Source organism: Phaenicophaeus curvirostris, chromosome 6 (assembly GCF_032191515.1).
Source record: "Phaenicophaeus curvirostris isolate KB17595 chromosome 6, BPBGC_Pcur_1.0, whole genome shotgun sequence".
NCBI lineage: Eukaryota > Metazoa > Chordata > Aves > Cuculiformes > Cuculidae > Phaenicophaeus > Phaenicophaeus curvirostris.
Genome location: NC_091397.1, coordinates 51,419,715 through 51,434,876, shown reverse-complemented (window position 1 = coordinate 51,434,876; position 15,162 = coordinate 51,419,715). Strand labels below are relative to the sequence as shown.

The 15,162-nt window shown below is 43.4% G+C and overlaps 2 protein-coding genes across 4 annotated transcripts in view; one reads left to right on the top strand and one right to left on the bottom strand.

The window, feature by feature from the left end:
- Window positions 1-142: 142 nt before the first annotated feature.
- Window positions 143-5,525, bottom strand: PP2D1 (protein phosphatase 2C like domain containing 1). Its single transcript, XM_069860398.1, has 2 exons — window positions 4,492-5,525; window positions 143-1,362 (listed from the first exon to the last, which is right to left on the bottom strand). Exons 1-2 carry the CDS (start codon window positions 5,507-5,509, stop codon window positions 143-145), a joined length of 2,238 nt encoding a protein of 745 aa, XP_069716499.1. The 5' UTR covers window positions 5,510-5,525.
- Window positions 5,526-14,384: 8,859 nt separating this feature from the next.
- KAT2B (lysine acetyltransferase 2B) overlaps window positions 14,385-15,162 on the top strand; it is a 41,137-nt gene continuing 40,359 nt past the window's right edge. For all 3 annotated transcript variants that reach the window (XM_069860168.1, XM_069860169.1, XM_069860171.1), the window contains exon 1: window positions 14,385-14,600. In XM_069860168.1, the coding sequence (XP_069716269.1) occupies window positions 14,394-14,600 (207 nt within the window). In that variant the 5' untranslated portion in view covers window positions 14,385-14,393. The remainder of the gene's footprint in view (window positions 14,601-15,162) is intronic.

The following is a 15,162-nucleotide window of genomic DNA, read 5'->3' as shown; positions in this document are numbered from 1 at the left end:
TGCATTTGCACAGTTCCATACAAGATATCTGATTTACTATATGGTTCAGCACTCAAGATGATTACAAGTAAATTCATGACACAGCTAAATATGAGCTTGTACTTTTTGCCCTGTAGCGCTCCAGTTATTCTATGATAAATTTTTAAGTGTTGATGTAATTGGGTATCATATCACACCCATTTAGAAGTACAATCAAAACAGTAATATTATCTCTTGAACCTGCAGCTAATGCAGTCTTTACCAGTTGTTCGCTAATGTAGCTTGCTGCATTGTCGTAGAGTCTCTCAGAGGTGACTCTGCCTCTTCCTGCAGTTTGTGATCCATAATCAGATGGGTAAGTTTCTGTGTTGTCTTCAAACAGTGGTGGTGGTTTAGAGCCCACTGGGGATACGGTCCTTAGCAGTTCTTGGTCAGCGTAACTTGCAGGTTTGTCACAAAATACCTGCGGACCTGAGTCATTATTAGCCAGACATGCTTTTGTATCTTCTGGGAGCTGTTTCATGTCTTTAGACCCTTTCGCCACTACATTCTCTTGCAGGCATTTATGGATGGGACTTGGAGCTGTTGCACAGAAAGAGTCAGTGCCTGTTTCTTCTTCTTTGGTCTGTGACTGTGGCTGAAAACTGTTACACAGATAAACTTTCCTGTCCTCAAATTGTTTCAGATCTTCAGAGTCACCTTGTCTGCTAGAATTGGACTGTTTTACCTCTCTGTTCTGTGTATTTACTTTATTGTTACTGAAAAAAAACAGTTCTGGATCAGCTTGATATTTGTCGTCTTCAGTTTCCATAGGAGATTCATCTTCACTTTGCAAATAGTTCTCCCCAGAACATCTTGGCTCATTTTGTTTCAGGTTGCTTTTTGAGTCAATGAGAAAAATGTCTTTATTGGAATATAGTATTCTGTCTTGCATATTATTAATAGCCTTTGAGTCATTTAAGTTGTCTTCAGTGAGGGGCATTAAATACTGACACTTACATGAAGAAGTTCCATTTTGTTGAACGCTTTCATACATTCTCATATAATCAGTGAATGTTGTTAGAGTCAATGTATGTACTTGATTGTAATCCAACACCTCCCAAAGCCCATTAGAAGCTAAAATAAGAAACTGACAAGTGTCATCAATAGGGACAGATACAGTATGAGGTACAGGTATAACAGAGCTTTTCAGTACTGGATCTCCATGATGTCCAAGACCTCTTGTAGTTCTCAGGAACCCCTCTACTAATCCATCTGGTTCATTAGTGCTGATGTGTCCACTGTTCTGAAGTATACGATTTCTCTCGCTTACATTAGAAGTGCTGTGTTCTTTTGAGAGGCAGTAACTTTTTCCATTTTTACATAAGACTGCATGTGCATTACCTAAAATTAAAAGAAGATTAGACTTTGAATTGCAGCATGTTGCTGTTAATTCACAATTAGCCTTCTGCTAAGGACTGGGAAGAAGATTGAGGTCATAGTTCAATTATATACTGCCACAGGCAACAATGTATCCATCAATGAAGCCGATTCTATTTCACGGCAGAGCTTGCTTTAGACTTTTTCCCCTCCCATTATTCAGAAGACTATTCCAGAACCTTATTCTTCTGACTGCAACTAGACTCTTATGAGGAGTCTTAAGTGACATTTCACTCAGCCTCAAGTGCAGTCTGATTAAAAATTGTGCACCTTGACTGTTTTTAAAGCAAGAATACACTTTTTTTTTCAAAATACTTTTTTTTTTTCTTTCCTAGGAGGTTATGTGCTTTTGAAATATTATGGCAGAATGATCAGACTTATGCAGCATGTTACAGAATGTGGCTTAAAGAAACTGATGTATGCTTTGAGATCTGCGATGGGTATGATGGGAGAAGGCGGCTGTATTTTGGCTTAGAGGAGGTTGTTGTTCTGCTCCCGCATATTGGAATAAGGACAAAAGTGGTGTCTTACAGAAGGAACATGAGTGGAGCGGTAGCTTTTCAAGCACTAAGCTGGCTGCAAGCATGTGCATTTATACTGTATTCTTAATATCTGGCTAGACTAGATCTCTGCAAAGTGTTTTGAAGTAGGCACTGCTTATACAATAGCTCTATTGGCCAGTATTGGCATTGTCTAGTTGTAGGAGACAGCCAGGTGTACTTTGTGAAGGCAGATTTCTCTAGAAGGTAATGCAGGATATCAAACTGAAGGGTGCATCTTTTTTTTTTATTGATTGTAGATGCTTTATGCTATGCTGTGTGAATGTTGCCTTGTGCTCCTTCCTTCCTCTGGCTTCTGTGGAGAGCTAGAAGATTGTTTTAAAATTTTGTTTGAACCCTTGTAGTAAGACCACCAGCTGGAAGCCTAACAAAGGCCATAGTATAACCCATGTGGAACAATTTGACTGCATGAAAGAGTAAAATCTTGTCACTTTTCGATACAAGTCTCTTGTCTGTGAACCAGAGACAGGGTAAAAAAATCCACAAAAAATGGCTGACCTATCAATGTGGGACAAATCAAGAAGACAAAGCTGGCTCATGTCACCATCTCCTGCTCAGCATATCTGACCATCCTCTTCAGCTGCTTACCTAGTGCAGAAGGAGCATGTCTGTACTTCTATAAGAACACATTATTGAGGGGAGAACAAAACTTGATGTTGTGCATATCTTGTTCTTTGATGTGATACTTTGGGTGGAAAATTAAGTGCATTAGATTAAATAAATGTGTATTTAGCAGTGGTTCACAAATGTGAACTTTAATCATAAAAAGGCTTAAAGTATCTCTGATCAAATTCAAGCTTTACCTCATTAGAAGAGCTTGAGTTTACAGTATCTTTCATTTGAGCCAGCATAAAACCTTATCTGGGAGGGGAGGATAGAGGCAGGTAGCTAGAACCAGAAAACTTAGATTGGGTGAATTCTCTACCAAATTTGCTAACCTTCATCTTACCTTTCAAGCTTATTGGGGGAAAAAACTAATTTTTATTACATTAAGGTATAAACAAATGCATCTTTTAGCTCTGACAATATTACAGCTTTTATGCGAGTTAATACTGTATTCCATTAAATGTGTGACCACACCTCATGAAAAAATACTTGAATTAATGCTTAAACTACCAGTTTTGATACCTGTAATGTTAAGGTGGCTGTAAAAATGCTTGAGGTAGAGAAGGTACGGCTACGGTAACAAGCATCAGGGGAGTGGGGAAGAGGAAGCGGCAGGACAAACCACAGTTAGTTCAGAGTCAGCTCATGTTCAAGTTGGTTTGTAGTGTTCCTCAGACTGACAGAGGATTGCATGTTATTATTTGGCATCAGTTTTTCTAAATGTGCAATAGAACAATTTTTTTTTTCTCCTGAAAAAAAATGAAGCTGCTGAAATGTTTCTTCCTTTCCCTACTATCTTTGACTCTCCTGATTATCTCCTTCATGTTTCTTCATTTGAAATTTACTAAGCCTTACGGGTTTTGTGAATATGCTTATCTGAGGAGGAAAGAGTGCCCATGTTGATGGAAAAATTGTAATGTTAGCACACTTCTTACTAGAGCTAGGAAAAGTGACAGAAAAGTAGTATTGTAATGGGCATGTGGTTCAAGCAAAGACTGGAAGGCACTAGAGAATTTAACTGTTGACACAAGACCATTTGAAACTTTTCACCCAACAGGTTTTTTTTTCTTTTTATGTAATTCTGCTTGTGTACTCTTTTATGGGAGAGCAAGCATCTTGTAATCTTAGAGCTGTTTTATGTACACAAGAGAATTAATTGGTAATAAAAAGCACCCAGTGGAAAGACGTGGTGATTGGTGAAGAGCTGCAAGAGTTTTGTTTTAGTGTTTCCTGCATCAAGGCTGGGTAGAGAAGTACTAGCTATGCTTCACTGTTTCTGATTGTAATCAATAACTGATTTTCTACACTAGAAAAAGTCAAAGCAGTGTTCTACTTCATAAGGAAATGGGTCTGAATAGATCTTCCATAACAACAATAAATGACAACCGATTAATAATTCAGGTAATGCCCACAGATTGTGTTTTCAATTTTGCTGGTAGGAAAATGTGGTGACACTCACTCTCAATGAAACAAATGAATAAAAATAATAATCTTAAGCATGTTTCATTGCCACAAGGGATTTTTTCAGATCTAAAAGCAGATTTGTGATTGCCTGCCCTGAAATGATGATGCCTTAAAACTCTTGATTTAAAAAAAAAAAAAAAAAAGTCGTTACTACTTTTACAGAGGTCACCTGTGTATTATGGAATGGTTACTAATGGTGTCTTTCATGTTACTGAATTGACTGCTTTAACTCAAATATTGTATTGAAGCTACTTATCTAATAAGCTTAATACTTATCGTCCCATACCAGTTATCACTTACAAGGGAATTTATCAAGTTCCCTTCACATTGTCCAGTTAGAGCAATCACTGCTTTTTATCTTCTGATATCTTCTGCCAACAAATCTCTACATTAGCTTATTTTTTCTTTTTACTAAGTGGAGAGAAAAAAACAAAACACAAACCCTAGTGGGGAATGAACATACCTATATTAGCAATGTGCAGTAACCCAGCAACTCCTTTGGCTGTCCTGGATGGTGGACTACGCGTGTTGTTTTCACAATGTTTATTTTCTTCTTCCTGATTGCCATGTATCTCTTCTCTGGGGATTCTTTCTACCACACAGGTAACCACTGAACAGCCACTCCACCGAACTTTGGAAACCTCATTCCTTCCCAGTCGTAGAAGTCTATCCATTCTCCAGAAGGACTTGGCATATGCTTTGTGAATCCATTCATGAGTATTGGTCTTGTCAGTCTTGTCATTGCCTGGTTTATCAGAGAAAATCCTCTCTTTTTCCATGTAATCTGCCTTGAGTACTGTGGCAAAAGAATCTAGAATTTGCTGTTCATCCTTACTCTTTTTGTAGGAGGAATCTGTTTGAGCAAGCTGGTCGAGAAATAAGAGTGGAAGCTCTGCTGCAACTGTTTCTGCAGCTGTCATACCATGAGAGCCATCAACTAACCCTAGAAAACACGTATCTGACCTATTTCCGTAGTTGTCAAGCACTATATATCTGTCTTCCATGTCTCTCTGCCATGTGGAATTTTTATCTTGGCAAACTGATAATGCTTTTATTAAAGCATTACTTGCTTTCTTAAGAGTACTGGGATTGTTAATATTAGCAAGATCACAATTTGATGTAGGAGTCTGATTATTCATAAGGAATTCAAATGAAAAATCAATCTTCTGCCTGTGTGCCTCAGAATACTTGGGAATCTTGGTCAATTTTGAAATTAGTTTCTGTCTCTGATCCAAGAGTGTTTTGTTGTCAATCTTTCTTTGTGGGCTGCCGAAGCCCAGCAAATTTAGGGCTTTGTGTGTCTTCTTATGATAAAGAAGGTGGTAGGGATATATTGTTTGTTGGCATGCAGAGCAAAAAATGTGCTTGGAATCATTGTTCTCAGGTGCAATTGTGACCTTCTCCAGGTGATCTTCCTCATCTCTGGAAAGTACAAAATCAGGTGGATTTGACTTGTCCTTAGATTTTCCCTCCCATGTCATTCTGTAAAGGAATTGAATGTGTTAAGTTTTCATATTTTCATGTTTTAATACTAGGTAGCACTACATTTACCGAAGCTTTGTTCTCACTCTTACAAACTCTGAATTGCATCATTGCGTACTAATGCACATGTGGTCAAGAAAGGGAAGGGTATGTGAGACTATATAAAAATAGTAACTAATAACTATGTTAAAAATCAGTAATACAGCAAATTCAAGCAGTGAAAAGCTTTGAATTACAGAGTTCATGACATAATTGAGATGATTCCTGTACCTAGTGAAGTTTCAGTTGTTTCCTCCTTGTAATTAAATGCATATACCCTATGCCTTCACACTGTTAGAACTGTAAATACAAGCCAGTTCCTCATCAGCTTTTTTGTATCGTTCCTCACTTTCCAGGCGTGGTACTGGAGTATAATTCCTACTTCAAGAGGTAGGGAGGTGGGAGCAACAAGTGATAGGACAATAGGGTAACGGCCTCAAGTTGTTCCAGGGAAAATTTAGGTTGAATATTAGGAAAAAAAATTCTTCACAGAAAGGCTTGTCAAGCTTTGGAACAGGCTGCCCAGGGAAGCGCTGGAGTCACCATCCCTGGAGGTATTTCAAAGATGCGTAGATGTGGCGCTTAGGGACGTGGTTTAGCGGTAGAGTTGGAAGTACTAGGTTAAAGGTTGGACTCAATGATCTTAAAGGTCTTTTGCAACCTAAATGATTCTATGATACAGCCCTCAATCTGCTGTAGGACCATTTTATGGGAAAGTCCATTCTTCCACAAGATATAAGCATTGGCCTCCTTTAAAAATGCTGCACCACTTTTAGCAGGGCAACTTAAGGAGGTATGTGGTCTAAATAGGAGCAAAAGATAACACTTGTGCTGATTCCTTTTCCTTTCTTTTGCATGGTTTGATTTTGAGACTGGGAGATTGCACAAGCCTCTTCATTGCTGTCATTGTGATGATGTGTTCAGGTGTAAAAAAATTTAGAACTAATACATACAGAAAATCCCATAAGCTGCTTTTTGTCAGCATTTTAAATATGAACCCATTTTAAATTTAGCACCTACAAAAGCCCCTTGGATTAGAGATACAAAATTTAAAACTTTCAACAGACTCTTAGCTTGACTTCAGTAAACATAATTTGTAACAAGCATATAGATGTTTATATCTCTGTAAGTGGGTGTAAGTGCTAATAAATCACAATTTCAGAGCACCAAAACAGTCCCACTTTACTACAATGTGTAAATAATCATGATAATATATATGATTCATGTAGAACAATAAGACATGCTACAGCTCTTCAGTTGCAATCGTTTCACTCATAATATTAAAAGGGCAGCTCTGATGTTCATTTTTTATAGTATACGTACATTACTTATGTTAATAGCTGAAAACCTAGTAGAAATGAAACAAAAAAGGAAAAATTTCCTTTGATCTCCTATGAGGTAAAAAAATGAGTCTGCATTTCTTAATTTTCTTGTATTTCCCTCATCAGGAACAGATACAGATTCGCAAGTTTTTGCTGTCAGGTAAAGTGAGATACTGACAACGAAACACATGAAGCTAAATTGCTCTCAGCTTCAGAAAGCAAAAGATAAAATTCAGCTTTCTAGCTCACTGCAGTTTCTCTGTGCCTATTTAGGGAGCCCAAATCAGGCGCTGTTTAACGTTCTGAGCTGAAAATAGAAGCCGACAAAAAAATTGGAACATGTAGAAGGATAGGGAGCAAAGCACAGTTTGTATGTTTCCAGGGGCGGGGCAAAAATCCTGTTTACTGTTTGTGCCACAACAAAGAGCCTCTTGGTCAGTGCTTACTCCTGCCACTAGGAAAAGGAGGTTGCTTCACCTCTGTCTGCTGGATGCTGCCTTGTCTGTGGCAGGGGCAGGACTGAGGCAGAGCACAAGATCGCAGGCCGAGGATTTGTATGGTAGAGGATAACCAGTAAACCTTGTATTTCTGCCAGCCCTCTTTAGCTATGACACTTAGAGTTGCTTGCTGCTCATATAGCAAGGTGAGATTATTTTCTGCTTTTGCACTTTGGCTCTACAGTCTCATTTTTTAATTACTGACGGTGTCACTAATTGGTGTCTGAGGACCCAGGATCTGACTTGTATCCAAACAGGAGAGTCCCATATGCAGTCATCTCCCTCTGACCTGTCATTCCTGTCTCCACCCAGATCATGCTGCTTCCTCGCTTACTTTTGTCACAGTCAGCACTTAACTTACACAACCCCTAGTCCTGAACTCCTTCCTCCGTGAGATCTGGGGTTGTGTTATTATCATTTGCTACATACTTGTGGTCTTAGAAAATGGTGACTATTATTGATGCTGAAACCAGCCCTGGGAAGATGGCTGTCTGCCTGCGGGTGACAGGCAGAGGCAGGGAATGGCTGTGTGATGTAAAATCGAGGTCACAGTCTCCCTGAGCTGCTCATCACACTGTTATCAGCTAATATGTATAAACAGGCCTCACTGCTGCAAATTCTTGCTGATTGAGCACTGGCTTCCTTGCCTCTCTTTTCCTTCTTCCCTGCTTTGCTTCTGCTCAAGCCTTTCCTCTGCTGAAGCCTCAGCCAGTGCTTCCCTCTCGGCACACAGAAACAGCAATGGGGACTCTTGGCATTGCTGGGACTCAGTCCTGCCAAGGACCCATCATGAGTGGCCAGTGGAGCTTTAGCATTAGCTGTGGTGCAGCCTGACAGTGCTATGCAGTGCGTGCCCTGTGGCACAAACTGAGACAGGGTGGGGGTAAGCCCTGTCAGCTGTGCAGGGGCTGTTGTACCGGTACCAGTTTTACATGGTCACAAAGCAGCAAAGAGGCAATATCTTACATGAAAACCCTTATACAGCCTTTCTTAAACTCATGTAATGCCTCTGAAAAACTCTTCACCCAAAAAGACTAACTCATTTGCTAACCCAGCAGCCATGACCTACACCTTCCACCCGTTCTAGCGGACCTGGCCCTCCCATTCTCCAAAACCATCTGCAGAGGGAATGATGCACAAGGAACAAGACATCTTCTCCCAAGTGAGTCAGCTCAGGTGTGGGTAGTAGCCTACTCACTATATCCCTGGAAGTGGTGATCCAGGTTCAAGGAAATCTTGTTATGAAAGGTGTGAGAACAGATAAAGATAAACCCGGTGAGTTACAGGAGCATGCTGGGGGCAGAGCCTGCCTTTGGGACTTGGGAACACTCCCATCTCTAGACTTGATAATAGGCTGGAAAGAAGGAAGTGATTAATAATTAAAATAATTGTGAAACAAATTAAGATAATTAGTCTCATTATTTATCATCTTAATTGTTGTCCTAAACTGGAATCTTGGGATTCCAGGCCCACCAGTTTTGTGTCATCCTATAAAATGGAAATGGTACCCATCAGCAGATCTTCTTAGGTGAGTGTTATTATTTGTGACACTGCTTGGGCAGAGGTGCAGCTCCTCAGGTGGGAGTAAGCATCTGACACTGGGAGTAGCAAAATAATGCAAAACCAGCTCTTCCTACACTCCAGATATTTTGCATTTGTTCCCTGTAGCTGGGTCTGTCTTGGTGGAGCAGAAGTGGCAGTTCATAACCCAGAGAATTGCAAGGATCTCTGCCACATATTAAATAGCCAGAAGAGAAAAATATGTTAGAGAATGGAATAAACAAAAGAAATGGGGGGAGGTAGAAGAAAGAAAAGGTGGAGGAAAAATAGACAGTACATTCCATGTTTGCATGGAACAATCTAGAGCTCTCAATACCATGAAATAACACAGTGTAAGTCTATGTAGTGTCGCCAGATGGCTAAATAACCTTAACTAGCAGCTTCAGAACTTGGCACACAGTTCACATTGTACTGGCAAAGGCAGTAAATGTCCTGTGCTGCATGAGCCAAGCCTTCAGTTTTCTCACTTGTTTTTTGTAAATCAAAACTGACTGCAGTCAAGAGCATCCTCTGGGTAAGAAGTGAATATAAAACTGCTAAGTGCTCCATCACTAACAAGAAGTTTGTGTTATAAAACCGGCCAAGAGTGTTGCAATGACATTTTCACCATCTTTGGGTTTGTATTTTTTCCTTTAGAAACTGGGTAATTGGAGTGTGATGTTCCTGATAACAGACAAAGGCCTAGTGGGAAGGTCTGCCATCTGCATTAATAAAGTCACATTTAAACACCATGGGAAGCCACAAAATGCTAGAGACAGCATAATGAACAAAAGTTTTGTACTGTTAAGACTTCCAGTGATTCATAAAATATTGATAGCAGCCCTAAATGTGTGGTGGCCAAGAGGGAGGCCACTTCACCCACAAGGAATGTGCTAATGAAAGGACACAATAGGATTGGAGAAATTCCCCAGAAGGGCAAGAGCTCTGCTTTTCACATTTGCATTGAATGGTAAGAATAAAAACAGGTGGGAGCTAGGAATACAGACCCATCTTGAACAAAAGGAGAGGGAGAGAGGCCTGGGTTGGGCACTCTTGCTCTGACTAGACAGGGAGGGAGGGATGAGGGGTAGAGCTGGGCAGTGGGCTGGGAGGAGAGGCAGCATTCAGCCGTAGTCTGCTATTAGTTGAGTCATTCTTTAATTTATATGACCAAGATAGGCCCCAAATAACAACTAGGTAATAAGCAGGCATCAGGCGCACCCTAAACTGCATTTTAATTTCCTCCTTTGTGATTTGGCATCAAGAATACAACTGCCTCCTTTGCTGGAATAATGCACCCTTTTGCATTTAAGCCTGCGGAGTGTTCACGTGAATTCAGGCAAAAGCAGCAAAGGTTAGATAGGTGTTAGAAGCACAAGAGCTCGTCCTCCTGTTGCATCCAGCTCCTGGGTTGCCTAATTCCGTAGAGATGAGTAGTCTTCTTGAAGTCATGGGACTACTCACCTGAGTTTTTTGGATGAGCAGTGCAGGCAGGAGGCAGGCAGCCAGGCTCGCTTGGCTCCCACCAGTGCTTGTTAAACGCTGGCTTCAGAGTCAGTTTGACTTATGCAAACCCACTGACATGCCCCAAAGGAAAGAAACTGAAAAATGTAGTGAGGGATTTTCAGACAATGCTTTGAGTTTGAATCTAATTTAGTGTCTCTGTCGTAGATGTTTAATGATGAAAAATAAGAACCAGAGTGATACTGTTGTGCTCAGTTATGCATGCATTGCAATTAGGAAATTAATATGTACTTGACTGTAAATTCAGTCAGCAAGAAAAGCCATCTTGGATATATGAAACCAAGAATGACATATATACACACAAGTCAAAGCACAATTTTCTTTTGTTTTTATGTAATAGTGTAACTTGTCATGGACAAATTAAATCAGCTGAAGCTGCCACAAGTTACAGTCCCAGCAAGCAAATTATCTTTTTATTCCTTATTCTTGCCAAAACTGTTTATGTAATATTTTAACTCTTCACAGGAACAATTTAAGACTAAGTCAAGCTTTTTTTCCTAATTTTTTTTAAAAATGTATTTGCATTAAGTTAGAATGAGAGCAATGATCTAAATGTGTTGTAAAGTTAAAAAGAGGAAGACTTACCTATTTGCAGTAAAAGAGTAGTTTATTTGTAAGCTGCTTCTCTGCAGCAGCAGTCTGTAGTTCTGTATGTGTAGTGAAATTAGTGTTTATAAATGTTACTATAGTAACTGTATCCGTAGTCACGGGCTGGTAGACTTACTGTTCTAGTTATCTAGTGAGCAGCAAGGTAAAAAGGAAAAAAAAACCCAAAACATAGTATTGTTAAGACAGCTGTGCTCTTAGGGATTCAAGAAGGAACCACAGTAAAAGTAAGTTTTACCTTTATAATAACCAGTGCCTTACTGTATGCAATACAGCAGTGTTTTTTCTGTTTGATTCTCATAAATGCAATATGGAATGTAAACAAATATACTGCCATTTAACCAAATTCTGTATCTGCTTCTTAACAATTTCCTCTTTGATTTTACTGTAATAGAAGTAAAAACTTATCAGTCTTTTAAGGATCTTGAAGACTAGTGTGGAAGGAAAAGGTAGTTCACCTAGACTATGATCCTGTGAACACTCACCTGTGCAGTTTCAGATATAAATGCAGTTGCCTTAAACATCAGTGGAGTTACTTACTTGTGTGAAAGTAGTAAATTTATTTTCAGAATTGAAACTTGTAATTCATTTACATGCAGATGTGCAAACTTGATGCTGGGCTACGTATCGTTACCTTAGAGTTGAAAGGAGAAGGCAGTGGTTTGAAAGAAAAAAAGAAAAGAAGAAAGAAAAGGAAAAAGAGAAGAAGAAAGAAAAGGAAAAAGAAAATAAGAAAGAAGAAAAAAAGGAGCAACAAAATAAGAAAATAAAAGATAAAAAGAAAAGAAAGAAAATAATTAAGAAAAACATATTGGGGATGTAAAGGCTACAGCATCTCTCAGAAAAACTAGGAGAGTGTGTTCAGGCACAGACATCAAGTGGTGCATAGAAGCTAACACAGTTCCAGATGCGCTTCTCGCTGGTAACGTTTGCGGCCGCAGAAAGAGCAGTGGGAAAGCTGAAAGCGAAACTGAGCAGCACCAGTTTCATTTTCAAGTGCGGAAGGAAAGGAGAAACCTAACCGGCATCCAAAATATGCAAAGCAAAGAGATTCTTGGGTGGCTGTTAGCATTCAGTGGCTATTTGTTATTTTAAGACGTGATTCAGACACTTAAAAAAAATAATTTTCCTTGCAATTTAAGAGAAATTGGATTCCCCCCCGCCCCCCCCCCCAATTTGTTGTGGAGCTGGGGCAGATGCCGCCTCCACTTTAAAGAACAAGGGGGGGGTGACAACAGCCATCTTAGGGGTTGCTGCCACAGCTGCTGGGAAGCCCTAAGCCAGCCACGGGCTCCCCAGGGTGCAGGTTCTCACCCCCTCCTCCTCCTTCAAGGGATTGTAAAACCTCAGCAAAAAAAAAAACAAAAACCCCCACCTCCCCGAAATAATCCCAATTTTTCATTACAACATTACAGTGTTTTATTCCATTCTTCTTTCTTATTATTTAATGAATAAGGCAACTCGCTGTATATCATAGAATCATAGAATTACCAGGTTGGAAGAGACCCACCGGATCATCGAGTCCAACCATTCTTACCAAACACTAAACCATGCCCCTCAGCGCCTCGTCCACCCGCCCCTTAAACCCTTCCAGGGAAGGTGACTCAACCACCTCCCTATCCTTATGCTTGAAAATATACCCAGCTGAGAAAACGGGAGCAAGGGAAGCAGGAGATGACAAGGAGGGTGTTTTCTTACTCCTCCTCTCCCAGCCCTCCAAATAGTGCCCCTAACTTTGCAGAAGTCTGGAGTCATCTTTGCTTGACCCATGCGAGCTGGCAAGGCCCTGCATCTGCAAAGCTCTGTATCCACTGGGATTCTTTAAAGTCCCTTCCAACCCAACCTATTCTATGATTCTGTAATTGCTTTCCAAACTAACAGTGCTGCTTCAGCCTTAGACACCAAAGAGCCGGAGATCCCACACAACCTCCCAGCTTCAATCCCAACCTTTTAAACTGTGTGATACTGCGCTGTAAAATTGGCATTTGTGGTTTCTCACCCCGCAACCACGTTTTTACATACGTGCAACGGAGTGTAACCGCCTCAAAACCGAGGCGCTCGCTCCTGCGTGCAGAGCGTGGTCCTCTGTGGTGGGGATCGCTACCTTAATTCTACCTTGCAATGAAAAGGTAATCGCTTTGAGACTGAAGGAAGAGGTTATAAGTTACTAACCTATTATATATTTGAATATTCAGTATAGTTTTTGTGGGCTTAGGAGTAAAATACAGGATTAGAATCATAGAATCATAGAATAACCAGGTTGGAAGAGACCCACCAGATCATCGAGTCCAACCATTCCTATCAAACACTAAACCATGCCCCTTAGCACCTCGTCCACCCGTGCCTTAAACACCTCCAGGGAAGGTGAATCAACCACCTCCCTGGGCAGCCTCTGCCAGTGCCCAATGACTCTTTCTGTGAAGAATTTTTTCCTAATGTCCAGCCTAAACCTCCCCTGGTGGAGCCTGAGGCCATTCCCTCTCGTCCTGCCCCTGTCACTTGGGAGAAGAGGCCAGCACCCTCCTCTCCACAACCTCCTTTCAGGTAGTTGTAGAGAGCAATGAGATCTCCCCTCAGCCTCCTCTTCTCCAGGCTAAACAACTTAGCTTGAATAATAACTTTTAGCAAACCTATTATCTATTTTAATATCCAGTATAGTTTTTGTGGTTTTAGAACTAAAACATAGGGTTAGCTCGAATAATAACTTTTAGCACAGAGTGTGGGATCATTTACTTAATTTTAGCTTGTAATGAAAAGGTAATCGCTTTTAAGACATAAATTAACCGGCTGTCAACACCTGTTCCGGGACAAAACAAAAGCAAGCCCCAAAACCATGACGCGAGGAAAGAATTTTTGATTTCTCCTGCACTTAAAATGGGTTGGTGTTTATATATGGAGCTAGAAATCATCTGGGGTGAAAACCCGAGTCGTTTAAAAGCGTTTGCGAAGCAGGTGGCGGGGAAGCTTCGCGGCGCAGCCGAAGGAAGCGGCGGCGCAGGAGCGGGGCAGCCGGGGCTCTCGGGGCGCCTCTCCGCGCAGCGCGGCGGAGGGAGGGCCGGGATGGCTCCGCGGCGGCTCCGCGCAGCCCCCGCGCAGGGACACGCGGCCGCGCCCCCCGCGGTGGCGGCGGCGGCAGCAGCAGGCGCCTGGCCGGCCTTCCCCCCCCCCCACCCCTCCCCAACCCCCCCGCCCCTTCCCGGCGGGGCAGAGCCGCCGCCCGCGGAGCGCGGGTCCCTCCTCCAGCGCCCCCCCCCGCCCCCCGGGGAGCAGCCGGCGGCGGCGCCGCGGCGAAGGGGAGGGTCTAGGGCCGGGCGCACCGCGCCGGCCGGACGGGCGGCTGCCGCCGCGCCGCGGGCATGGCGGAGGCTGGCGGCGGCGGCGGCGGCGGCGGCGGGGCGGGGGGAGCGCAGCAGGGCTCCCCGGCCGCCGGGGGCGCGGCCCGCGCCGCCGCCGAGAGCCCCGGGGGACCCGGCTCGGCGCGCACCGCCGGGAAGAAGGCGCAGCTCCGCGCGGCGCCGCGGGCCAAGAAGCTGGAGAAGCTGGGCGTCTACTCCGCTTGCAAGGTACCCGGCCGCGGGCGCCCACCCGCCCACGGAGGGTGGGGATTGACGGGAGGGAAGGGCGAGAGGCGGCCCGGCCGCTGCCCGCGGAACCGGCGGCTGCGGCGAGGGCTGCGGGGAGGGCCGCGGAACCGACCGCCGAACGCGCCCAGGACGGGACCGCGGGGGCGGCGCCGCCTTTCTCCGGGCGGAGGAGGAGGAGGTGGCCGCCCCGGCGTCCGTCTGTCCGTCCTCCCGCGGCGGGCGGGGCGGGGCGCGGAGCTGTTGCCATCGGCAAAGCCGCTGCCCCCGGCCGGCACCGTCGCCGGGTGCTTTGGCGGAGAAGCGAAGGGGCGCGGCCTCCCGGCTCGGGCCCCCGAGTCGCGTCCCCGCCGGTCACGTCCCCCAGTCCCCGCGCCCCCTGCGGGGACCGCTTCTCCGTCTCCCGCCCGGCAGAGCCGCTCCGGCTTTCCCTCCGCAAGCGTTTTCCTTCCACCTGCGATTTTCTTCTTAATGGGACTCGCTGGGTTTGTGGGAGTGAGCCTGGTCAGGGCTGTCGCTCCCACCTCTGGAGGGCTGGGACAAG

Coding starts and splice junctions, on each gene's coding strand:
- PP2D1 (XM_069860398.1), bottom strand. CDS start 5,509: ATGACATGGGAGGGAAAATCTAAGGACAAGTCAAATCCACCTGATTTT. Junction 1,363..4,491: donor ACTGCACATTGCTAATATAG/GTATGTTCATTC, acceptor TTTTAATTTTAG/GTAATGCACATGCAGTCTTA.